At 40.5% G+C, this 25,909-nt stretch overlaps 1 protein-coding gene across 1 annotated transcript; it reads right to left on the bottom strand.

The window, feature by feature from the left end:
• Nucleotides 1–1,332: 1,332 nt before the first annotated feature.
• On the bottom strand, nt 1,333–11,049 carry liat1 (ligand of ATE1). Its single transcript, XM_060934934.1, has 2 exons — nt 10,848–11,049; nt 1,333–1,715 (listed from the first exon to the last, which is right to left on the bottom strand). The coding sequence occupies exons 1-2, from the start codon at nt 11,047–11,049 to the stop codon at nt 1,333–1,335; spliced, it is 585 nt and encodes a 194-aa protein (XP_060790917.1).
• Between the last annotated feature and the right edge of the window lie 14,860 nt (nt 11,050–25,909).

The raw sequence follows: 25,909 nt of genomic DNA, 5'->3' as shown, positions 1-25,909 counted from the left end.
AAAAAAGCCTTCTGGAGGAAAGCTGTATGGTCAGATGAGACAAAGATTGAGTTGTTTGGCCACAATGACCACCATGTACAGAGGGACACTGTACCAACTGGTGGTGGTGGTGGTAGGATCATCATGCTCTGGGGCTGTTTTGCTGCCAGTGGAACTGGTTCATTGCACAAAATGGATGGAATAATGAAGAAGGAGGACTACCTCCGAATTCTTCAGCATAAACCATCAGAAACTTGAACACGACTTGGGAGTTACAAGAGGACAATGAAACCAAACACACATCAGAGCTGGTTGTGGAGGATAAAGCAGGCTAACATTAAGCTTAAAACAAGTCCTTACTTCAACCCTATTGAAAACATATGGACCGTGCTTATAAGTCGAGTCCATGCCAAGAAAAAAAAAATTTAATTGAACTCTACCAATTCTACCATGAAGAATCATGAAATAGCCAACCAGAATTCTGCCAGAAGTTTGTTCATGGTAAACAAAAATGTTTGGTCAAGGTGAATCTTGCGAAGAGACATTTTACCCAAATATTACCGTAGGTGTGTTATTTTGACCCTGTGTTGATTTCAGAAAACCCAAAGAAAATTTAAACTTGTGCACCAAATTCTAGTGTGTTTTTTTTTTAATTAAAGCTGTGTGCTGTACAATCATTCTGCCACAGGAAAAGAACAGTTCAAAGAAATTACTGAAAGCCCAAATATTGCCATGACATTCATATCCAAGATGACATTCATGCCACTGTACAGTATGTAAACTTCTGACCACAACTGTAGATGTGTTTTTCCAAGTATGTAAATGTGGCTTTCCTCCATTTTTCTTTCCAATTTGGCAAATTCCAACCAGCAGCCAGCTTTAATACACAACAACTACCAACCAGGTAAGGTTGTCTCACAGAGCAGCATAACACACCTGGATATCTACCGTCTTCCACATACTTGAGCTCAAAGATGCTCACGATTGGCTAGTGTCACTGTGATTGACAGCGGAGAGAGAAAATTGGCAAGCATGGCTAATTTTGTTCCCTTGAATGTAAATATGTTTTGAGTCGTTGAGAATGTTCCAGTCTGCCTGCTTTTTGCGTGCATTCTAATTCTGAATAAGAAGATGAAAGCATCTTGTTGAACTTCTCCCCTCACTCTGTTATATTTAAGCATTTTTTTTTTAATCAGAATGGCTCTGGGAGCTTGGCACAGCTAAATGGCAAGCAACGAATACAGAACATTGATGGTATACCAAAAAAAAAAGAGAGAGAGAAGATATATGATATTTATGTGCTGCTATGCTGAAAAAAAAGTATGAACACAGAACAAACTAAACTAGTAAACTCTACACAATAGCTGCTGAACCAGCTTTGCATGTTCTACCCAGTTTATTCACATCTGACTCAGAACCTAGCACCGCCTTGGCATTTTCTAATAGTGTCTGTTTGAATGCCATGTAGCGTTTGCGCCGGTTAGCTTTGTAGACCTCCAGCCGCTCTGCTTCAGCAATCGGATCATCCAGAACCCCTTCCCACCTCAGGCTCTCCTGTGCTTGGCTGCTCACTTCCATTTTTTCCTCTGTCTCTGGAGCTGGGGTTTCCTCCACTGCAGTCTGTGTGTGTTTGCCTTTACGGCATTTCCTTCCACTCCGCTCTTTGACATGGCCTTTGGCAGGGTTCAGGTCACTGCTCGTCTCCGTGTTGCTTGACCGTTGCGTCTGGGGTTTCTCTACAACACACCAAAGCAATAAACAAAGGCAGATGGATTTCAGATTAATTCCCAACCACAAAAAGAGCTAACCTATACACTGTATAGCTAAACATAATGGGATTAAATGTAATTGATCTTTCCTTTCCAGACAAATTGGTTCTCAGCAGTACACCCATGCATAGGTGAGGTTTCTTAAGGCTTGAAGGTGTAAAATGTAACACGAATTTATTGAGCATTTAGTTTTTCCTGCATTTTCATTGAATTTAAGTGATTGTCAAGTCAAGACAAGTCTATTTTTATCGCGCTTTTAACAATAGACATTGTCGCAAAGCAGCTTTACAGAATTTTAATGACTTAAAACATGAGCTAATTTTATCCCTAATCTATCCCCAATGAGCACGCCTGTGGCGACAGTGGCAAGGAAAAACTCCCTCAGACGACATGAGGAAGAAACCTCGAGAGGAACCAGACTCAAAAGGGAACCCATCCTCATTTGGGTGATAACAGAAAATGTGATTATAACATCATACATTTTTTTGTTCATGACAACTGCAGTCCTAAAGTTAGCAAGTCAACTGTAGTCTTCAGCCATAAAAGCATGACTGTAATTGTCCAGCGTGTCTTCCAAGTGTGACTTTCAACTGTCCATATGGGGCCGTCCTCTACAGGAGCGATGTGATGAGACTCCAGCCAGACATAGGGCACCAGGATGGATCAGGCAGGTCCAAGGAGCAGAAGAGGTCAGCATCTCGATCTCAGGATTGACATGTAACTCAGAGGGACAGACGGGGGAGGTGAAAAAGAGAAAGAGAGAGAAAACACAGGTTGTTAGGTATGCTCAATGTCACCTGATTTGCTTACAAGCAAATGTTCACATACTTTTGCCACTCACAGATATGTAACATTGGATCATTTTTCTCAATAAATAAATGACCAAATATAATATTTTTGTCTCATGTGTTTAACTGGGTTCTCTTTATCTACGGTACTTTTATAGACCAGTGGCGAGGAGCTGAAAATAAAGGGCATACCCCTCCAGGCGGTAGAACAAAGCGGGACCTGTTTTATTTGAAGGGTATGGGTGTCTACTTCATAAAAAACATGGTTGTACAAAATTAATATTGTAACAACATATGGTCCTTATTTGCCGGACCATCTGCAAAATTCTGTATCGCTATACCAGAGGCATTTCCTCTGCAATGAATGCACATATTGATGTGTGGGCATCAATATACTGCATCATTTAGGTCCATGATATGCTAATGCAACCTTTCTGGGCGTTTAATTTGATTTTCATCAATTTATGGGTGTATTAACCCCTTAGAATCCAAATATTTTTGAGTTTTTTTCAGGTTGTTCGTTGAATATTTCAATTATAAATGATTAATTGTCAGGAAAATAAGGGAAAACTTATATCATTCTATAGTTTTAGATGTCTTTTATTCAAAAATACCAGTTTGAATTGTTCAGAATGGGTACAACGCTGCCAATTAACCCTTTGTTTGCGACTGCGCATAAACCCGGATTTAACGTTGAAATCACAATTTGAGAAAATGAAGCCGATATTTTCTCTATGGATGAGTTGTACATTACTAAGGAGAGAAATCATTATTTCAAAGATGCAAATGTAGTCTGAGACATGTTTTCAAGCAATTTAACCCCTTCCTAGCTAATACAGGTTGATCGGGTCATTGGTCATACAAAACATTGCCGACATCTTTGATCGTGAAATTAGGTTTGCTAGCATAAGATATTTTTGAAAAGCACTATCTTACTAAACATCTGCTTCCTCTTCTATAAAAACCTGTTGATGTTTTTGTATTGAAACAATACACACATATTATTTGGATGGTGTGTACAACAACACGAAAACGAATAGAATATATTTTGTTCATTTTGTGCAGATCTGGGGATTCTTTTGTGCTGTTAACCCTGAACAGTTACTAGTAAATAATAGGCCTTCATTTCGATCAAACATGACTTTCAATAATTATAACCCTTTTTATTCTCAGGTTGAAATCTAGTTCACTCATTATGTCAAGGGGTGGTCAAGTAGAGATTCATGTAGAAAATGCCATGCTGTATGTCATTCACATCTCTGCCAATGTCTCCTGATCATGGGGGACATTCGGACAGGAAACATACTCACAAATGTCAATGCAGAAGAGCCCTGCCGACACACAAACACACTTGGTACCTTCTGAGTAGTTACCGTCCGTACAGTAGAGGTGAGTGATATCACGGACTTCGGCTGGTGCTGATTCTTTTGTGTACAGAACCTGATGCAATCCTGGGATAGTGGCCAGACTGAGGTTTGGTGGCCACAGCAATTACATAATCCAGCGTTGGCTGCCCAGAGAAACACAGAGTTCCATTCATTGTACATGAAGCCATGTGCTGCTTAGGACTGTTCAGCATGCAGCATGCAGTAATTAAGATGGCCATAGGCCTTCCTCCCACAACTCTTACCTTAGTTGGAATGAGAATTAGGTTCAAATTACAGAAAACTTTGGCCATACAGAATTTTGCAGATGGTCCGGCAAATAAGGGGTTAATCCATATGTTGTTACAATATTAATTTTGTACAACCATGTTTTTCATGAAGTAGACACCCATACCCTTCAAATAAAACAGGTCCCGTTTTGTTCTACCGCCTGGAGGGGTACCACCTCTTTTTAGAGGGCTTTTCAAGGGTTGGCCACTGCACTATTAGGACTTGTGTGAAAATCTGAGATGATGTTTTAGGTCATATTTATGCAGAAACATAGAAAATTCTAAAGGGTTCACAAACTTTCAAGCACCACTTAGTTTGTATACAGTTAACAAATGCAATCTGTTGTTATGCTTAATTGCCAGCACCCCCTGCCCATATCAATCAATGGACAGAGACCACAGGACCACTGAAAATATAATATGATATATGATATGATAGTATAATAGTGGCACAGTGGTGCAGTGGTTAGCACTGTCGCCTCACAGTAACAAGGTTCTAGATTTGAACCTTACACCTGACTGGGACCTTTTTGTGTAGAGTTTGCATGGTCTTCCCGTACCTGCATGGGGTTCCTCTAGGTACTCCATTTTCCTCTCCCAGTCCAAAGACATGCAGATTAGGTCAACTGGCTACTCTAAATTGCCCGTAGGTGTGAGTGGTTCTTTGGCAAACTGCCCAGGATGAACCCAAATGAGGGTGGGTTCCCTTTTGAGTCTGGTTCCTCTCGAGGTTTCTTCCTCATGTCATCTGAGGGAGTTTTTCCTTGCCACCGTCGCCGCAGGCTTGCTCATTGGGGATAGATTAGGGATAAAATTAGCTCATGTTTTAAGTCGTTCAAATTCTGTAAAGCTGCTTTGCGACAATGTTTATTGTTAAAAGCGCTATACAAATAAACTTGACTTGACCCTGACTCTTGCTCAAAGTGAGCTGGGATTGGATCCAACGTCTGCCCTGACCTTGATGGAGAAGTGGTATAGAGAGTGGATGGGTGATCGTATAGTGGCATCTTAGTTGGCATTTTAGTAGTTGGAAATGGTCCATTGACCAAAAATATCCATTCCTGTGGTTAGAAACTAACAAGAAGAAAGTGCTAAAGAATGATTAAAACATTTTTTCCATATAAAAATAAGCTGAAATCTCTAACTGTATACCTGGAAATAAGGGCGGGGCTAAGAGGTGGCCATCCTAGCATGAAGCCCTTTGGCAACCTCCGTCATTATTATTAGCTCATCCAGCCAATAGATGATGAGTTTATGCCATCATGTGTTGTCCATCTTCCGTCCGGCATCATCCACATTTCACGAAAATTGCTTTTTCTCTTTCAATTCTTCACCAATTTTTATTCTTTTTGGCAGGAAGGTAGGTCTGCCTGGGGTGCATATAACTTCTACCCAGATTTGCATAATTGCAATTAATAATAATGAAGATATGGAGTAATTAAGCCCTAATGAGCAGTTTCCACACAAATCGTTTCTTCTCCCTCAATTCTTCACCAATTTTGATTCTTTCTGGCATGAAGGTAGAGGTGCCTAGGGTGCATAGAACTTCCACCCAGATTTGCTTCATTACAATTATTAATGAAGTTATGGACTAATTAAGCCTTAATGAACAGTTCAACAAAAATAACTTCTTCTCAGTTAATTACTCGCTCTTTTGGATTCTTTCTGGCAAATAGGTTGGTATTCCTAGGGTGGATATAGTGTCTATATATAGTGTATATAGCTTGCAACATTTATTGCGCACTTTACATAATTCCTTCTGGACTAGATGGGGCTGGAGTGAGCTATGCCGTCACTGATGCTCTCGTTGTTGTTGTTGTTACAATGTCATGTGATGTAAAACTGAATGACTTGGTAAATCTCACTGTGATATATTAGAATCATAACGAAACACCCACTACAATCTCTCATGGGACATTTGAAAGTTCATTAAATCATTTTCCAATGACAAGGATTGAAAATGAGTATCATGTCATGCAAGAACAAACAAGTGAACTAGCTAACACAGAAGAAAACTGATATTTGTGACAAATATTTGTGATTTGGTTGGCGGCATTGGATTTCTTCAGTTCATTATGAGCTACCATAAGCTAAAGATACTGAATTTGTAATGCTAGCTCTTAATGTCATAAGATTTTTAGGACATTTTATAACTTGCTAGACAACAAAGAAATGTTGCTAGGGTGTATGTACCATTTATGTCCCAGTTGAATCCTACTCAAGCCACACACAGATAGGGGGCACCACATTATGTCATTTTCTATGGATGGATTATTATTTCACCCCACACCGTTGACCTTCCCAAAGAGATTCATTGGTTCTAACTTGGCTACTCCAGTGTAAAAGTTCTGGCTACACTTCTACTTATAAGGTGAAAGAACCAACAAGGTAGGTGTGTCTGATTAAATGATAGTAAGAACCAGTAAGGAGACTGTAGATACAGCCCTGGTCACGCTATTGGTCCCAATTATGTTGCACAAGCAGTAAAACTGAAACATCCTTGTACAGTGCCTTGCAAAAGTATTCATACCCCTTGAACTTTTTCACATTTTTCCACCTCACAACCACGAACTTAAAAGTTTTTTATTGAGATTTTATGTGATAGACAAACACAGAGTAGCACATAATTGTGAAGTGAAACAAAAATGATAAATGGTCTTCAAAATTTTAAACAAATAAAAATCTGAAAAATGTGATGTGCATTAGTATTCAGCCCCCCTGCGTCAATACTTTGTAGAGCCACCTTTTGCTGCAATTACAGCTGCAAGTCTTTTGTGGTATGTCTCTACCAGCTTTGCACATCTAGACACTGACATTTTTGCCCATTCTTCTTTGCAAAATAGCTCAAGCTCAGCCAGATTGGATGGAGAGCGTCTGTGAACAGCAATTTTCAAGTCTTGCCACAGATGCTCAATGGGAATTAGGTCTGGACTTTGACTGGGCCATTCTAACACATGAATATTCTTTGATCTAAACCATTCCATTGTAGCTCTGGCTGTATGTTTAGGGTCATTGTCTTGCTGGAAGGTGAATCTCCTTCCCAGTCTCAAGTCTTTTGCAGCCTCCAACAGGTTTTCTTCCAGGATTGCCCTGTATTTAGCTCCATCCATCTTCCCATCAACTCTGACCAGCTTCCCTGTCCCTGCTGAAGAAAAGCATCCCCATAGCATGATGCTGCCACCACCATGTTTCACAGTGGGGATGGTGTGTGCAGGGTGATGAGCAGTGTTAGTTTTCCGCCACACATAGCGCTTTGCATTTAGGCCAAAAAGTTCAACTTTGGTCTCATCTGACCAAAGCACCTTCTTCCAAATGTTTGCTGTGTTCCCTACATGGCTTCTTATGCCGGTCTTTCAACAATGGCTTTCTTCTTGCCACTCTTCCAAAAAGGCCAGATTTGTGGAGTATGGGGCTTATAGTTGTCCTGTGCACAGATTCTCCCACCTGAGCTGTGGATTTCTGCAGCTCCTCCAGAGTGATCATGGGCCTCTTGGCTGCTTCTCTGACCAGTGCTCTCCTTGCTCGCTCTGTCAGTTTAGGTGGACGGCCATGTCTTGGTAGGTTTGCAGTTGTTCCATACTTTTTTCCATCTTTGAATGATGGATTGAACAGTGCTTCTTGAGATGTTCAGAGCTTGGGATTTTTTTTATAACCTAACCCTGCTTTAAACTTCTCCAGAACTTTATCCCTGACCTGTCTGGTGAGTTCTTTGGTCTTCATGATGCTGTTTGTTCTTCAGTGTTCTCTAACAAACCACTGAGGCCTTCACAGAACAAGTGTATTTATGCTGAGAGTAAATTACACACAGTAGGACTCTATTAACTAATTAGATGACTTCTGAAGGCAATTGATTGCACTGGATTGTATTTAGAGATATCAGAGTACAGGGGGCTGAATACTAACGCACACCACATTTTTCAGATTTTTATTTGTTTAAAATTTTGAAGACCATTTATCATTTTTGTTTCACTTCACAGTTATGTGCTACTCTGTATTGGTCTATCACATAAAATCTCAATAAAAAACTTTTAAGTTCGTGGTTGTAAGGCGGAAAAATGTGAAAAAGTTCAAGGGGTATGAATACTTTTGCAAGGCACTGTATGTACCCAGTACTATACTTTTTGATTTCCTAATACCCTAAAGTTACAAAAAACTATAAACAGTTCCTGGTCCTGTATCTGCATGCAACACGGCATATGGCCAAATGGGAGGCTTTGGGTGACTGTGGTCACCTGGAAATAGATCAGAAAAAAAATAATGATGTTACCTAAGTTAGTCCTATATGAACACTATTAGGACATGTTGTGCTTTTGGTGATAAATATCTAACATGAGCTAACAGGAGCTTAGACATGACATTTTTTTGGAGTAGGACCAATACCGTGACCAGGGCCATACGAATGCAATCCCAGCATCACTGTAGCACCTGATGTGCTATGTATAGTATTATTTATTAAACTTAAATTCTGGGGGAAAACATTTAAGGAGGTTTTTTTTTTTTTCAAAATGCCTAGATGGGGAGAGCTGGGACAGTTCATCATATTACAGGTTTTTTCTTGTGGTTTACAAATATAAAATTGTTTTAAAAAGTTTGTTAAAATGTAGGGGTGTCCCTGCATGAGGATGAATCTTATTTCATTCCTTCTTGAGAATGGAACTGTTCTGTTGAGTCAGGTTTTGGGTAAAGGGCAATTCCATGTAAATGTCAACCTCACAGGAGATCCCAAATTTCAAACTAAACAAACTAAATAAATAAATACATACATACATAAATAAATATTTTGATCACCTAATGTGTCACTGTCTTATAATGTCTTATTTCTTTCTTATAATGTAAAACCCAAGCTAAAATCAACTTTGATCATGTACAATTCTATATTATTGCCACAAGCCACAGAAATGTATGCTAAAATCCGCAAAACAGCAAAACAATAGCCATCCTAAATATTATTTAAGAACTTTGATAGTTTTAGCTGATATTTAGAGAGTTTTTCAAAGGGTTATGGTGGTTAAATTGCTGATTTTCTAAACATATGCCATGTCTATTTCAGACGCGTCACATCCGTAACGGAATTTCGTCACATCCATAACGCTGACTTTTCCTTCCGAAACTCTGCATGAAATACAAAATATTTTAAACAAAGATTTTTTAATATTCACCTTGGACCCCTCTATCAAACGGATATCTCCATTTCGACATTAGGTTTACAATTTCACAGAGTTTGATAAAAATGTACAGTCACCCAAGAAAAGTGATACTTTTTCTGTCACATCCATAACGCATCTTTTATTGGCATTTTCTGGCATGCCCTAGATTGAATGATGGATTGAACAGTGCTTCTTGAGATGTTCAGAGCTTGGGATATTTTTTTATAACCTAACCCTGCTTTAAACTTCTCCAGAACTTTATCCCTGACCTGTCTGGTGAGTTCTTTGGTCTTCATGATGCTGTTTGTTCTTCAGTGTTCTCTAACAAACTACTGAATTACACTATGGGAATTGTTCTTGTTCTATCACTTCTCCAGTATGGTACAGCCTTAAAATATGCAACACCTGTTTAAATACTGGGAGACAATAAAACATGCACTGGGTCATTTGTTGCCATTTTGAGTTCAAGTGTCACGTCCATAACGCTGGAATTCCTCTGAACTGAAATTTTTCTAAATTGCTGCACCAGCACTTGCCAAGTTTCTCAAATGCATCGTAGCACAAAGATCATCGTTAAATGGTAGAGCGAGCAGCACAATGAACACTCTCTGTCCTAGTTAAGATGCTCTTAGTGTTAAGAGGCTTTTGGGAAACCCACCAATTGTGTGTTCATACAGTTCATATGGGACAAGTTTTGATAATAAATAAAAATTAAACATAGAGATTTTATTTTTGTCCCATGTCTCCCCATGATGTCCCAAGCTTCCCAACATAACGTCCCATGTCTCCCTGTAAAAAAAAAAATTATAATGAGAGAAAAAGTGAATCCTGAAGGCCAGGATATGTGACACACTAAGAAACTAATGTTGTGGTAAGACGGTACAGTAAACACTCTCTAATGTAATATGAATGTGACACGACCTGCAAAGAATTTCACACAATCTACAAAAGCTGAAAACTTGTCCCAGGTCTCCCCGCTCTCCCCTATCTATACTTTAATGATATAAAATTCAATTACTTTTGTCAGCTTCCAAGTTCCATAATAAACCAGAATATTAATAAGCTGGGGGGCAGCACGGTGGTGTAGTGGTTAGTGCTGTCGCCTCACAGCAAGAAGGTCCGGGTTCGAGCCCCGTGGCTGGCGAGGGCCCTTCTGTGCGGAGTTTGCATGTTCTCCCCGTGTCCGCGTGGGTTTCCTCCGGGTGCTCCGGTTTCCCCCACAGTCCAAAGACATGCAGGTTAGGTTAACTGGTGACTCTAAATTGAGCGTAGGTGTGAATGTGAGTGTGAATGGTTGTCTGTGTCTATGTGTCAGCCCTGTGATGACCTGGCGACTTGTCCAGGGTGTACCCCGCCTTTCGCCCATAGTCAGCTGGGATAGGCTCCAGCTTGCCTGCGACCCTGTAGAAGGATAAAGCGGCTAGAGATAATGAGATGAGATGAGATTAATAAGCTGAGTGTCCTGTATATAAATAAAAGCAAACAAAAATCAGAAACAAAAAGTGCCTACCTGAGTCATCAGAATGGGAAGGTGTGCTCGGATGTCCTCTCTTCTTTTGCTCACAGCTGGGTTTGTTTTTCTCTTTAGTCGTGTTTCTTCTTTTCTTCTTCTTCTTTCCTTCTCTCCCTGCAGATCCAGGTGGAGTGTGAGGAATCTGGGATGATTGAATCCCATCCCTGTGACCACGCAGTTTCCCAGTTAAAGTTGCCATCATACACACCGTCCTTATAGAGTTAGGTTCAGAATATCACTTCATTACTAATCCAAGAAACTAAAGATAACTAAAAAAAAAAAAACTCAAAAAATTGACAAAGATGCAGAAAGTTTTGCACAATCAGATGCTACTTTATACTTAAAACTTTCCAGAGCTATACAAATAATGGTGAAATGTTCAGATTTAAAGCAGGGAAGGTGAACTGACAGGGCCAAACAGTGTTTAGACGCAGGTTTACTATGGAAACCAAGCCCCGCCCACATTGCTGCTCACTGTGCGGAATGGAAACACACTGAGTGGAGTGCGCATGCGCCGACTCATTCAGGGAGAAACAACAGCAGGGAGTTGCATCTGTATATTAATATTCATAAACAGGGTTGGGCAAGTTACTTCAAAACTGTTTTGCATTATTTATTACTTGTTACTGTCATTTTAAAGTAATTAGTTACATTAATTTTTTAATTAATTTTTGTAATTATATATTTATATAGATATTTATGAAGTGTATATATGGAATGTAGTATATATTTAATTTTGTAATTAAATATTTATATGGATATTTATGAAGTGTATGTATATGTATGTATATATGTTCAGGGGCGGGCGGCACGGTGGTGTAGTGGTTAGCGCTGTCGCCTCACAGCAAGAAGGTCCTGGGTTCGAGCCCCGTGGCCGGCGAGGGCCTTTCTGTGCGGAGTTTGCATGTTCTCCGCGTGGGTTTCCTCCGGGTGCTCCGGTTTCCCCCACAGTCCAAAGACATGCAGGTTAGGTTAACTGGTGACTCTAAATTGACCGTGAATGTGAGTGTGAATGGTTGTCTGTGTCTATGTGTCAGCCCTGTGATGACCTGGCGACTTGTCCAGGGTGTACCCCGCCTTTCGCCCGTAGTCAGCTGGGATAGGCTCCAGTTTGCCTGCGACCCTGTAGAAGGATAAAGCGGCTAGAGATAATGAGATGAGATGAGATGTATATGTATGTATATATGTTCAGGGGCGGGCGGCACGGTGGTGTAGTGGTTAGCGCTGTCGCCTCACAGCAAGAAGGTGCTGGGTTCGAGCCCCGTGGCCGGCGAGGGCCTTTCTGTGTGGAGTTTGCATGTTCTCCCCGTGTCCGCGTGGGTTTCCTCCGGGTGCTCCGGTTTCCCCCACAGTCCAAAGACATGCAGGTTAGGTTAACTGGTGACTCTAAATTGACCGTAGGTGTGAGTGTGAATGGTTGTCTGTGTCTATGTGTCAGCCCTGTGATGACCTGGCGACTTGTCCAGGGTGTACCCCGCCTTTCACCCGTAGCCAGCTGGGATAGGCTCCAGCTTGCCTGCGACCCCGTAGAAGGATAAAGCGGCTAGAGATAATGAGATGAGATGTTCAGGGGTGATTTCTCAGAGACAACAAGGGAAGCCGAGCTTCCCCTAAAATTCTCTCCCCAAACTGCGGCATCTATGACGTTGAATTCTCATTAAAACAATAACTTGCATAACATAATATATGCCCAAGATTGTATTTACGTTCATAACTATCCTGTAACTTATTTGAGTGATGTCTGATGAACTTGCAGTTCGCTACGAGAATCACCTTTGCTGCCAGGCTGTAACCAGCGTTGCCAGATACTGCTGACGTTTTCCAGCCAAAATATGTTCAAAACCCGCCAAAATGCACTTAAAACCGCCCAATCTGGCAACACTGGCTGTAACCTTTCTTATTTCAATGGGCTCTGTGCGCTGGCAGCCGGGTATCCGTTGCAGTCTATGAGAGGGCACTGAACAGCCAATTTCGGCTAGTTGTTATTGGTTAAAATCGACAAAATCGTCACTTCCAGGGAAGCCGGGCTTCTCTGGGACTAAACGAGACAGTGGGAGGGACAAGAAGCCAGGCTGATGAAGGGTTATTGGAGGTAGTGTTTGAAAGACATGAGGAGGGCGGGCTCTGTACTTCGGCGTCGGCGAGGAACACGGAAATATGATCAGTCAGTCCCCAGCGGATGTCGAGAAAGTGTAGTCGTGTGCCAAAGTGCTGTCCGACTTTCTTTTCATATAAACGTTTCTTCTCATTGATGTCTCTGTACATTACTCTGTAAATAAATGTAAATATTACTCATTGTGCTCCGTTAACTTTCATCCATTCTATCAGTTTGATCATTCGTGAATTCACTCGTTTATTTCATTTGTAGTTCAATCTGGTTGTAGGCTAGCTTGAGCCTTATTGGGATCTGCAGTGCTAGCTGCTAACAGAAATTGGTGAAGTCTCTGGAAAGCACAACCAGCTGGTATGACAGGGTCACAGACCATTTTCTGGAAAAGGAGCGGAGGGCAGAATTTGTGTATAAATAGTGTGCCTCATATAATGTTCATGAATCTGAAGTGTGTATATTGTTCAGTAATGTTAAGAGAATGGTGGGCTCTGTGTTATAGGTTATACCTGGGTATAATATTCAAGGTTCTGTGTGTTGCATAGCCTACCTGGTTATGAATTTCCAGACTGTGTTGCAGAAGATGTTCAAGGATGTGTTGCACAGCTGGGTGTTGTGTTAAAGACTCTGTGTTGCATATCAGGGTATGATGTTCAAGGCTCTTCGTTGAATAGCCAGTGATTTTTGGATGTTTGATATGTTTGATTAAGGATATGAGGCACTAGCCTGGCAAGCCAGACTATAACATGAAATGTACAAGCAAAAATACTTTCTGCCACTAGGTAGGGTTGTCTAGTTCACTGTGCTAATGGGGCACACCTTTCTATGCTTTGATATCCGGCCTACAGGTTTTACGATGAATGCGTAAAATGGGCTTCCCCTGTTTTAAAAACCAGCAGCCGCCACTGGTGTATATGTATCTATATATATGTATGTATGTATATGTATGTGTGTGTGTGTGTGTATATATATATATGGTATGTAGTATATATTTATTTTTGTAATTATATATTTATATAGATATTCATAAAGTGTATATATGGTATATATTTTTATAGGTGTATTAATGTAGTTCGGATTTCGGGGTAGTTAAAAAGGGGTGGGAAATTAAAAAAAGTATTGTACTTCTTCCCACTCCTTTTTCGAACAATGTGTGGTGTATTGTAATGTCTTAGCTCTTTATGTTATGTTATTTTATTTATTCTTTTTTTGTCACTTTCTCGTTTTCTTTCTTTTATATGTACAAATAGTCACATACATTTTTTATACATGTTCGAAATAAATAAATTCATTCATTCATTCATTCATTCATTCAAACAATATTACTGTATTTAAAATGTAAGGCATTACACTATTATTGCATTACTTTTAAGTTACTCTCACCAAAATAACTGGAAGTATGGATTTGGCAATCTAAATGTAGCTCAAGACGCTCAATTAGCTCATCACACATCCAGTGGAAGGTGATGTGGTATCTGACTGAGCTCGGCTTATGGTTAAAAACACTAGAATATAATAGCCACAGTGATGGCTCATGGCACAATACAAGGAACAATCATCGCAAGAGCAGACAAAAGGTGAAAGTCTGGCAAATTGTGATAGAAATACTGTAACTTTAGCAAATTTCTATGCCTTTATTGTTTTCAAGTTTACAGCATTAAGCGTAGTTTATGCTTCATAAAAAAAAAAAAAGGGGCGGCACGGTGGTGTAGTGGTTAGCGCTGTCGCCTCACAGCAAGAAGGTCCGGGTTCGAGCCCCGTGGCCGGCGAGGGCCTTTCTGTGCGGAGTTTGCATGTTCTCCCCGTGTCCGCGTGGGTTTCCTCCGGGTGCTCCGGTTTCCCCCACAGTCCAAAGACATGCAGGTTAGGCTAACTGGTGACTCTAAATTGAGCGTAGGTGTGAATGTGAGTGTGAATGGTTGTCTGTGTCTATGTGTCAGCCCTGTGATGACCTGGCGACTTGTCCAGGGTGTACCCCGCCTTTCGCCCGTAGTCAGCTGGGATAGGCTCCAGCTTGCCTGCGACCCTGTAGAAGGATAAAGCGGCTAGAGATAATGAGATGAGATGCCTTACATTACCGCGTTACTGCAAAAAGCAATGCATTACAGTAATTCGTTACTTTTGTAATGCGTTACTCCCAACACTGTTCATAAAGCAATTAATTAATTAATTATGGAAATTGGCTAGCAGACAAGTATGCATAGCAAAGAGCAGGGTGGCTATCACACACACACATGCCACAATAAACCATAATAAATGAAACAAAGTCAGTATTTGGTGTGAGACGACCCTTTGCTTTAAAAAAAATAGATAGACAGATAGATAGATAAGATGCACTTTATTGTCCCCAAAGGGAAATTCGTCTTGGACTTCATTGCTGCTACAGTGCTGCTTACATAGAGAATAAATAAATGAACAATGCACAGCTTTATTCATCACACACTTGTGAAATTTCCTCTCTGCATTTAACCCATCTGAAGCAGTGAACACACACACATAGCAGTGGGCAGCCATGCTAACAGCGCCCGGGGAGCAGTCAGGAGTTTGGTGCCTCGCTCAAGGGCACCTCAGCCCAAGGCCGTCCCATATTAACCTCACCGCATGTCTTTGAACTGTGGGGAAACCAGAGCACCCAGAGGAAACCCACACAGACACAGGGAGAACATGCAAACTCCACACAGAAAGGCCCCCACCAGCCACTGGGTTCGAACCTAGAATCTTCTTGCTGTGAGGCGACCGTGCTAACCACTTACACCACCATGCCACCCGATACACATACCAACATGTACAGACACACACTAATAAATATCAATATACATACAGACACTAAGGACAATATACAACCCCAATTCCAAACAAGTTGGGATGCTGTGTAAACTGTAAATAAAAACAGAATGTGATCATTTGCAATTCATGGAAACCATATATTTTATTGAAAATAGTACAAAGACAACATATCAAATGTTGGAACTGAGAAATGTTATTGTTTTTTGAAAAATATATGCTCATTTTGAATTTGATGTCAGCAATACATTTCAAAAAAGTTGGGACAAGGGCATGTTCACCACTGTGTTGCATCACCTCTACTTTTAACAACACTCTGTAAACATTTGGGAACTGAGGAGAACAGATAGTTTTGAAAGAGAAATGTTGTCCCGTTCTTGCATGATATACAATTTCAGTTGCTCAACAGTTCAAGGTAGGAATCGACCGATATGTTTTTTTCAGGGCCGATACCGATTATTATGGAATTGGGATGCCGATAAGCGATATGTGCAACCGATAAATGTAAACATTATAATTCACATGAAATTAAACATAGCACACACTGACACAGACCTTCATATCCATGAAATGTATGTTTAATTGTAAAATTGAACATGAAATTTTGTGCAGGGAGATGCCAGCAGCATTTGTACAATAAAGTCAAACATTAGTTAGAATAAAATGAGAAATAAAATAATAATAAAATAAATATTCACCAATATAAAAATAAATCACTCCCTACTATATTACAGCTCACCATTTTCAGTGGAAAATAAATGAAAATACACTCTGGATTCTTTTACACTAAGAACTAAGTAAGACTTACCAACTTCAAGTAGTTTTTAAATAACAAATCAAGTGTAGGGAGCTGCCTGCAGCATTTTTTAAAAAGTAAAATCAAACATAAAGTCGGCTATCACTCCCTATTATGTAACAACTTAACAAGTAACCATCTACATTCTAATGCTTTTAATGCCCAAGCCTAATATTCCCAATTTAGGAGGATTATATTGTAGTGAAGGAAGCATTACATGTAGTTTCAGCGAGACTAGTTGGTTGTAGACTAATTCAAGTGCTTCCTTCTGTAAGCTAAGTTTGCCTGGCTACACAGATGCAAATGGACAATTTTAACGAGTAGTAGATGAAGAATGTAAACATATAATGATGTTGTGCTTTTGCAACTTGTGTGTTTGTGACTTATTGCGGTAAAAGCAGCGTGTCCTTACCTTGAAGTGGGATCTGCTTCTGCCCAAGTGCCCATACGGCCGCCTTGAAACAGTTCACAGTGTTTAGCTACACGTGTTGATTGGCTGTATCCCTTGTGCCGCTTCTGCCCGAGTGCCCATACGGCCGCCTTGAAACAGTTCACAGCGTTTAGCTACGCGTGTTGATTGGCTATATCTCTTGTGCCAAACAAATCAGATGTTGTGGTGGGCGGGACCGTGTTCTTGAACTCAGAGAGGCGAGTGCAGGAAAGGACGTTCAGTGACAGTCGTGTTACGAACGAAATGGCTGCAAAAAGGCATGTTATCTGCATATCGGTGGAAATTATGGCCGATACCGATAACCCTAAAAATGCAGAATATCGGCCCGATATATCGGCCAGGCCGATTATCGGTCGACCCCTAGTTCAAGGTCTCCTTTGTTGTATTTTGTGCTTCATAATGCGCCAAATGTTTTAAATGGGAGACAGGTATGAACTGCAGGCAGGCCAGTTTAGCACCCGGACTTTTTTACTACAGAGCCATGTAGTTTTAATATGTGCAGAGAGCGGTTTGGCATTGTCTTGCTGACAGAAGGAAGGCCTTCCCTGAAAAAGATTTTGTCTGGACGGCAGCACATTGCTCTGAAACGTGTATATATCATTCAGCATTAATGATGACTTCCCAGATGTACAAGCTACCCATGTCTTGTGCACTAATGCTGGCTTTTGAACTGCGTACTCATAACAAGCCGGATGGTCCCTCTCCTCTTTAGCCTGAAGGATGTGGTGTCCATGATTTCTAAAAAGAATTTCTACTTTTGATTCATCAGACCTCGGGAAAATTTTCCACTTTGCCTCAGTCCATCGTAAAAGAGCTCGGGCTCAGAGAAGGTGGCAGTGTTTATGGATATTGTTTATATCTGGTTTTAACTTGCATTTGTGGATGCAGTAATTAACTGTTTTCACAGACAATGGTTTTCTGAAGTGTTCCTGAGCCCATACAGCGATTTCCACTACAGACACGTGTCTGCTTTTAATGCAGTGTCGCCTGATGGCCTGAAGATCACAGGCATCCTATGTCAGTTTTCAGCCTTGTCTCTTGCATACAGAGATTTCCCCAGATTCTCTGACTCTTTTAATGATATTATGTATCATAGATGATGTGATCCCCAAATTCTTTGCAATTTTACATTGAGGAACTGTTGCACTGTTTGCCCACGCAGTCTTTCACAAAGCAGTGAACCCCTCCCTCTTTGCTTCTGAGAGACTCCGCCTCTCTGGGATGCTCTTTTTACACCCAATCATCTTACTGACCTGTTGCCAGTTAACCAAATTAGGTTTTTTTTTTCACATTACACAACTTTTTCAGTCTTTCGTTATCCCTGTCCCAACTTTTCTGAAACATGTTGCTGACTTCAAATTCAAAATGAGCATATATTTTTCAAAAAACAATACAATTTCTCAGTTTCAACATTTGATATGTTGTCTCTGTACTATTTTCAATGAAATGTTGGGTTTCCATGATTTTCAAATCTTCACATTCTGTTTTTATTTATGTTTTACACAGCGTCCCAACTTTTTTGGAATTGGGGTTGTACAAACACACACTAATAAATATCAATACACATACAGACATGTACAGACACACACCTGCAGATAAACATAAAAACATATACAACACATGCACTCATACACACAGAATAAATACACATCCAAAAACCACCATGATGAACCATCCTTAGCCCCATTGCACAATACCTTTGGCCTTAGAAGCATTCAAAAGTCTGACTGAAGTTGGCAAAAATGAATTTTTGAAGCGGTTAAGCCTGCAGTAGGGGACTCTATAGCGTTTGCCTGATGGTAGAAGTTCATATTCAGAGTGGAGGACATGGGACTCATCAGACAAAATTCTCTGTGCATGTCTAAGCACAGACTGCTCATAGATGACTTGCAGAGGCAGCTTTTCAGACCTCCCTATCACTTTCATTGCTGTCTGTACCAGACGAGCAATTCTTGATTTCAAATGGACTGAGAGGTTACCGTACCAAGCTGTCATACCGTCATACATGTCAACCTTTGGTCAATCAAACCTGTATAACCAACCTCCAAAATCCGTATTTCCCTTATAAAATCCTTATAAGATGCAAATTAAAATAATTTACCTAAAATTTGAATGATAATTAACAATGATATATCCAAGTTACTTTTTATTCAATATTAATAACAATAAACCTTCAGAATGAATACAAAGCTCCAATGTTTGACAAAAACACAAAGTGTCACTCTAATGTTCTGAATTGTACTCCATGACAGCTTTTTTTAGCAGTCTGCACCAATACCTCACGAGGCTGCATGTCACAGCAAGTGTCTGTGTTGATCTTGCCGGAGTGCCCATTCAGAATCTTTTCAGTCGATAGTGAAAGTCGCTCAGGTGGAAATACACATTTCAAACAAAATGTTACTTCCTGGTTGGCGGGATTCTCGCAATGCGGTGTGCGCATGATCAAAAGTGGAACGAAGTCTCGCTACCACAAGATAACGCGCGATTTCATAAGACTCTTTACTGGCTGTTTGTGCTTTCTGTGGTGTACAGTACGTTTGTAAATGTTATGCGCTCTTTTATCATCGTGGGAATTTATTATAGCTCTAAATAAATATTGAAGTTTTTTTAAAGACTCCGTATAACTTTATTTGTACGCCCGTATACTACGTTTATTGAATCAAATCCGTATAAAATACGGACATTCCGTATAGATTGACATGTATGTACCGTACCTAAGAATGCTTTCCAAGATAGACTGATAAAATAAAAACATTACTTTTTGGTTTACACCAAACACCCTGAGCCTGCGCAAGAAGTACAATCTTTGCTGCAGGCGAGAACACAGGTGGTCAGCATGGACTTGCCAACTGAAAAGGTTATCAAGGTGGATACCAAGATACCTGTATGAATTCACTTGGCTGATTTTTACACCATGGATACGGAGTGGAGTATGCTCCCCTATTAACTTAGGATCCAACACCATTTCCTCTGTTTTCCTAACGTTAATAGTGAGCTGATTTTCATCACACCACTTAACAAAAGATTGCACCTCCTTAAAGTATGCTGTAGGCTCTGTGTCCTGCACAGCAGGCTCAGAATTGCAGTGTCATCAGAAAATTTAAAGATAAAATTATCAGGATGGCTGTGAGAGCAGTCATTTGTGTACAGTGTAAAAAGCACTGATGAGCTGACACAACCTTGAGGTGCACCTGTGCTAATAGACTTGGTGTCTGAGAATGTGGTGTTAATTCTTACATTCTGATGTCTGTTATTGTGAATAGTTAAGTGAGCAGAAGATGAACTGATCACCAAAAGGCATAAAGGTAAAGACGAGACATTTCTTTTCAGCATTTTTTGCAAGATTTATGTATTATTTTTGTTTTGTACAATTGGAGAGTGAAAAAAGAAAAGGAACACCATGCGAAACTGAAAGATTATGAGCTGGCTACAAAAAGTGTTTACAAGCTGTGATACTTGCCAAAGGGGGTGTTACTACAACCCCGATTCCAAAAAAGTTGGAACAAAGTACAAATTGTAAATAAAAATGGAATGCAATGATGTGGAAGTTTCAAAATTCCATATTTTATTCAGAATAGAACATAGATGACATATCAAATGTTTAAACTGAGAAAATGTATCATTTAAAGAGAAAAATTAGGTGATTTTAAATTTCATGACAACAACACATCTCAAAAAAGTTGGGACAAGGCCATGTTTACAACTGTGAGACATCCCCTTTTCTCTTTACAACAGTCTGTAAACGTCTGGGGACTGAGGAGACAAGCTGCTCAAGTTTAGGGATAGGAATGTTAACCCATTCTTGTCTAATGTAGGATTCTAGTTGCTCAACTGTCTTAGGTCTTTTTTGTCGTATCTTCCGTTTTATGATGCGCCAAATGTTTTCTATGGGCGAAAGATCTGGACTGCAGGCTGGCCAGTTCAGTGCCCGGACCCTTCTTCTACGCAGCCATGATGCTGTAATTGATGCAGTATGTGGTTTGGCATTGTCATGTTGGAAAATGCAAGGTCTTCCCTGAAAGAGACGTCGTCTGGATGGGAGCATGTGTTGCTCTAGAACCTGGATATACCTTTCAGCATTGATGGTGTCTTTCCAGATGTGTAAGCTGCCCATGCCACACGCACTAATGCAACCCCATACCATCAGAGATGCAGGCTTCTGAACTGAGCGCTGATAACAACTTGGGTCGTCCTTCTCCTCTTTAGTCCGAATGACACGGCGTCCCTGATTTCCATAAAGAACTTCGAATTTTGATTCGTCTGACCACAGAACAGTTTTCCACTTTGCCACAGTCCATTTTAAATGAGCCTTGGCCCAGGGAAGATGTCTGCGCTTCTGGATCATGTTTAGATACGGCTTCTTCTTTGAACTATAGAGTTTTAGCTGGCAACGGCGGATGGCACGGTGAATTGTGTTCACAGATAATGTTCTCTGGAAATATTCCTGAGCCCATTTTGTGATTTCCAATACAGAAGCATGCCTGTATGTGATGCAGTGCCGTCTAAGGGCCCGAAGATCACGGGCGCCCAGTATGGTTTTCCGGCCTTGACCCTTACGCACAGAGATTCTTCCAGATTCTCTGAATCTTTTGATGATATTATGCACTGTAGATGATGATATGTTCAAACTCTTTGCAATTTTACACTGTCGAACTCCTTTCTGATATTGCTCCACTATTTGTCGGTGCAGAATTAGGGGGATTGGTGATCCTCTTCCCATCTTTACTTCTGAGAGCCGCTGCCACTCCAAGATGCTCTTTTTATACCCAGTCATGTTAATGACCTATTGCCAATTGACCTAATGAGTTGCAATTTGGTCCTTCAGCTGTTCCTTTTTTGTAGCTTTAACTTTTCCAGCCTCTTATTGCCCCGTCCCAACTTTTTTGAGATGTGTTGCTGTCATGAAATTTCAAATGAGCCAATATTTGGCATGAAATTTCAAAATGTCTCACTTTCGACATTTGATATGTTGTCTATGTTCTATTGTGAATACAATATCAGTTTTTGAGATTTGTAAATTATTGCATTTTGTTTTTATTTACAATTTGTACTTTGTCCCAACTTTTTTGGAATCGGGGTTGTATAAAACCCTATATAAATATAGGGTTTTATATACATATATAATCTGTAGCCGGGCGGCGTAGTTGTTAGTGCTGTCGCCTCACAGCAAGAAGGTCCGGGTTCGAGCGCTGTGGCTGGCGAGGGCCTTTCTGTGTGGAGTTTGCATGTTCTCCCTGTGTCTGCGTGGGTTTCCTCCGGGTGCTCCGGTTTCCCCCACAGTCCAAAGACATGCAGGTTAGGTTAACTGGTGACTCTAAATTGACCGTAGGTGTGAATGTGAGTGTGAATGGTTGTCTGTGTCTATGTGTCAGCCCTGCGATGGCCTGGCGACTTGTCCAGGGTGTACCCTGCCTCTCACCCATAGTCAGCTGGGATAGGCTCCAGCTTGCCTGTGACCCTGTAGGACAGGATAAGCGGCTACAGATAATGGATGGAAGTTGGGCCAAACATTTTGTTTTGTTTTCTCCTAGAGTGGCAGGAAATTTTGTCCAAGAAAATATTCCCACTGAAATGAAATCTGCACCTAAAGAACACTTTCAAGAGCAAAGTAGACTCAAAAATATCGCATGGTGAATTTTTTTAATGAATATACAAATCCAAAGATAGAGAAAGCCCAGTAACACAATGATATCATTGACATTTTGTCATAAACATCACCATGATTATTAACAAACTACTCAAATGATCGAAACATGATAAAATACCTTATTAAATTAAATAAGTAATTAGTTAATAATTTAATCAGTAATATTAAATATATACGATGTACACAGTGTTTGCATATGCGCTACCATTTTCATGAACACCTGCAAAACTGTATAATCACATTCAGTAGCACAGCCAGACAAAAATTAATGATTGATAGGATGTCTAATAGAGTCAGAGTATTATATGCTGTAAAATAAACCAATTGCATCACAACACAGTGTACAATAAGGCAATCCATTAATCCAACCCAACACTATAGGCATTTAGCAGACGCTTTTATCCAGAGCGGTGTACAATATGCCCAGAGCAGCCTGGGGAGCAGTTGGGGGTTAGGTTCCTTGCTTAAAGGCACTTCAGCCATTCCTGCTGGTCCAGGGAATCAAGCCATAACCTTTTGGTCCCAATGCGGCTTCTCTAACCATTAGGCCATTGGCATACGTTGTCATAAAAATAAAGGACTGGGCAGCTCTGGTAATATCCAGTGCATGTTCTATAGCAAATACTTGCTTGTTGTCTTGTATTGTGTTGTGTGTTATTGTGAACAAATTCCACAATGCTAAAAAAAAGTAATATGCAAGAAACATCCATACCCAAAGCCACACCCACAAAGACACTTTCATGTCACTGTCAGTGCTGTGCTGAGGAGATTCGAAATGGTGCACAAATAATATCTAGTCAATGGTGGTCCTAATGGTGGTCCCTCTACTTGGAATGGCATGTAGTGACAGTTGAGCAACAACCAGAAAATTAACTCCAACAATGATCAATTATATGGGAGCAGAGGTGGACAAAGAACCCAACTTCATTACTTAAGTCAAAGTACAGATCCCACTGGTCAAATGTTACTCCGATACAAGTGAAAGTTCTCCAGTCAAATTGTTACTGTAAGTTAAAGTACTGAAGTATTTGCTTTTAAAATACTTAAGTATTAAAAGTACATTTTCTGTCAATGTATTGTTGTATTATTGCCACAACGCTTACAATACCGAATGCCTCTGAAGCGACCGACTGGATTTACAAAATGAATGCATGCTGTGTATCATGGTGGTTTAACGTTAAGCTAGCTAGTCAGTGAAGCTCCACCTGACATGCTAGCAAACTCTTTTCAAACTCGAACTCGTATTGGGTAGCTAACGCTACTAGAAAAGAAAGATTTCTACATTCTGTTTATTTGGCAAGATTATGCTAAAACATATTTCTGAAAGGACTTCAGATAAGTTAACGTTATTCATGTTAGCGTAACTCCATTTTTACATGCTAACTAACAGTGTCCAAGTTAACTAGCTACGTGTTAACGTTAGCTGTGGACAAGGCTACGGCAACTTGGCGGGCAAATCCATAGAAAGTCATTTGACTAACTAGACTGCATAGCTATTGCAATGTTATCACTAGTTCTAAAAGCACAGACAACTTCATTGCAAGCATTCTCTTGGAATAAAATGTTTACAGACCTCAATATGCTTCTGCAGGTTGGATGTCGAGTTTTTGTAGGCCGTGATGTGGTTCATTTTAGGCAAGCAATTAAAACGAAATGAATCTTTAATCCTTTCAGAAAACTGAAACATGGGTTCTCGGTGTGGCCATGGGTGTGTGCATTCCCCAGAACAACCGTCTACTTTCATTCTGCCATCAGCTGATCGTGTTCAAATAATGCTGCTAAGAAATCATTGTACTTGATTTTATAGTCTATGGACGTGACGTGACCCGAGTGATTACTGATAGACTGTCTCAGTGTCATCTGCGAAAAAACCAATCATGTTTTAAAAAGGAAAAGAAAAAACGTCCACTTTCAAAGCTGCTTCAAAGTAACGAGGACACTGATAGAAATGTAGTGGAGTGAAAAGTACGATATTTGTCTTTCAAATGTAGTGAAGTTAAAGTCATAAGTTTCCAAAAAAATAATACTCAAGTAAAGTACAGATATTCAAAAAGTGTACTTAAGTACAGTACTCAAGTAAATGTACATCGTTACTGTCCACCTCTGTATGGGAGATGAACGTACACGTAATAACTTAATGTAGGTATTGTGTATACACTGGTAAGAAGGTATATTTCATCTCATTCATTATCTCTAGCCGCTTTATCCTTCTACAGGGTCGCAGGCAAGCTGGAGCCTATCCCAGCTGACTACGGGCGAAAGGCGGGGTACACCCTGGACAAGTCGCCAGGTCATCACAGGGCTGACACATAGACACAGACAACCATTCACACTCACATTCACACCTACGCTCAATTTAGAGTCACCAGTTAACCTAACCTGCATGTCTTTGGACTGTGGGGGAAACCGGAGCACCCGGAGGAAACCCACGCGGACACGGGGAGAACATGCAAACTCCACACAGAAAGGCCCTCGCCGGCCCCGGGGCTCGAACCCAGGACCTTCTTGCTGTGAGGCGACAGCGCTAACCACCACACCACCGTGCCGCCCGGTATATTTCATATATATGTAAATATGCTGCTTATTAATTAATTAAACACTTCAATTTGGGTAATATCTATGTAAACCCAAAATGACATTTATTCTGTCAAGGAAGTGACATTTCTCTTTATGAAGAATGCTTATACATGCTTTGAGATAACACCTGATTATTTGGCATACACCTATACTTAGAATAGAGCCATCAGTTCAAGCACATCACTGGAACGTAACTTGTGCCAGGGAGACAAATTTAGCAGCAGTTATAAAGGTTGCAGTTTGGCCCACAGACAACATAACGCATAAAATAAGCAGGACAAGATCGACAAAAAAGCCAGAAGACATCTCATGGACATGGGGTGTATGTGTGTGTTACATAATCAGTTTATTTTGTGTTTTTGAAGCTGTATGCCCAAAGATCCTGAGTCTTTGTGATGAAAGTTTCAGGAATAAATCTTTTTATCAGATGAGTTGTATATTGGTGTTTCCACTTTGTGTGCAGTATATCGCTTTCTACTGGACAGTGATGTGATTATGTCTAAGCTCAGCCCTTATACGAAGTGAACTGGAAAGGAGGAAGACATAGATGGAGGAAATCCAAGGCAAGGGGCAGGCTATATTTATCTCAGTTTTGGATGGGGATGTCCCCAGTCTGGCCGTCTTGATTACACGGCCAAAGTTCAGACACCTGGAGCAGAGAAACAGAAGATACAGCGTGGTGTGAGTTTGAAACACT

The sequence above is a fragment of the Neoarius graeffei genome, chromosome 12 (genome assembly GCF_027579695.1).
Source record: "Neoarius graeffei isolate fNeoGra1 chromosome 12, fNeoGra1.pri, whole genome shotgun sequence".
Taxonomy (NCBI): Eukaryota; Metazoa; Chordata; class Actinopteri; order Siluriformes; family Ariidae; genus Neoarius; species Neoarius graeffei.
This window is presented reverse-complemented; position numbering and strand designations above follow the sequence as displayed.

Coding starts and splice junctions, on each gene's coding strand:
- liat1 (XM_060934934.1), bottom strand. CDS start 11,049: ATGGCAACTTTAACTGGGAAACTGCGTGGTCACAGGGATGGGATTCAA. Junction 1,716..10,847: donor TTCCCATTCTGATGACTCAG/GTAGGCACTTTT, acceptor GGTGTGTTGTAG/AGAAACCCCAGACGCAACGG.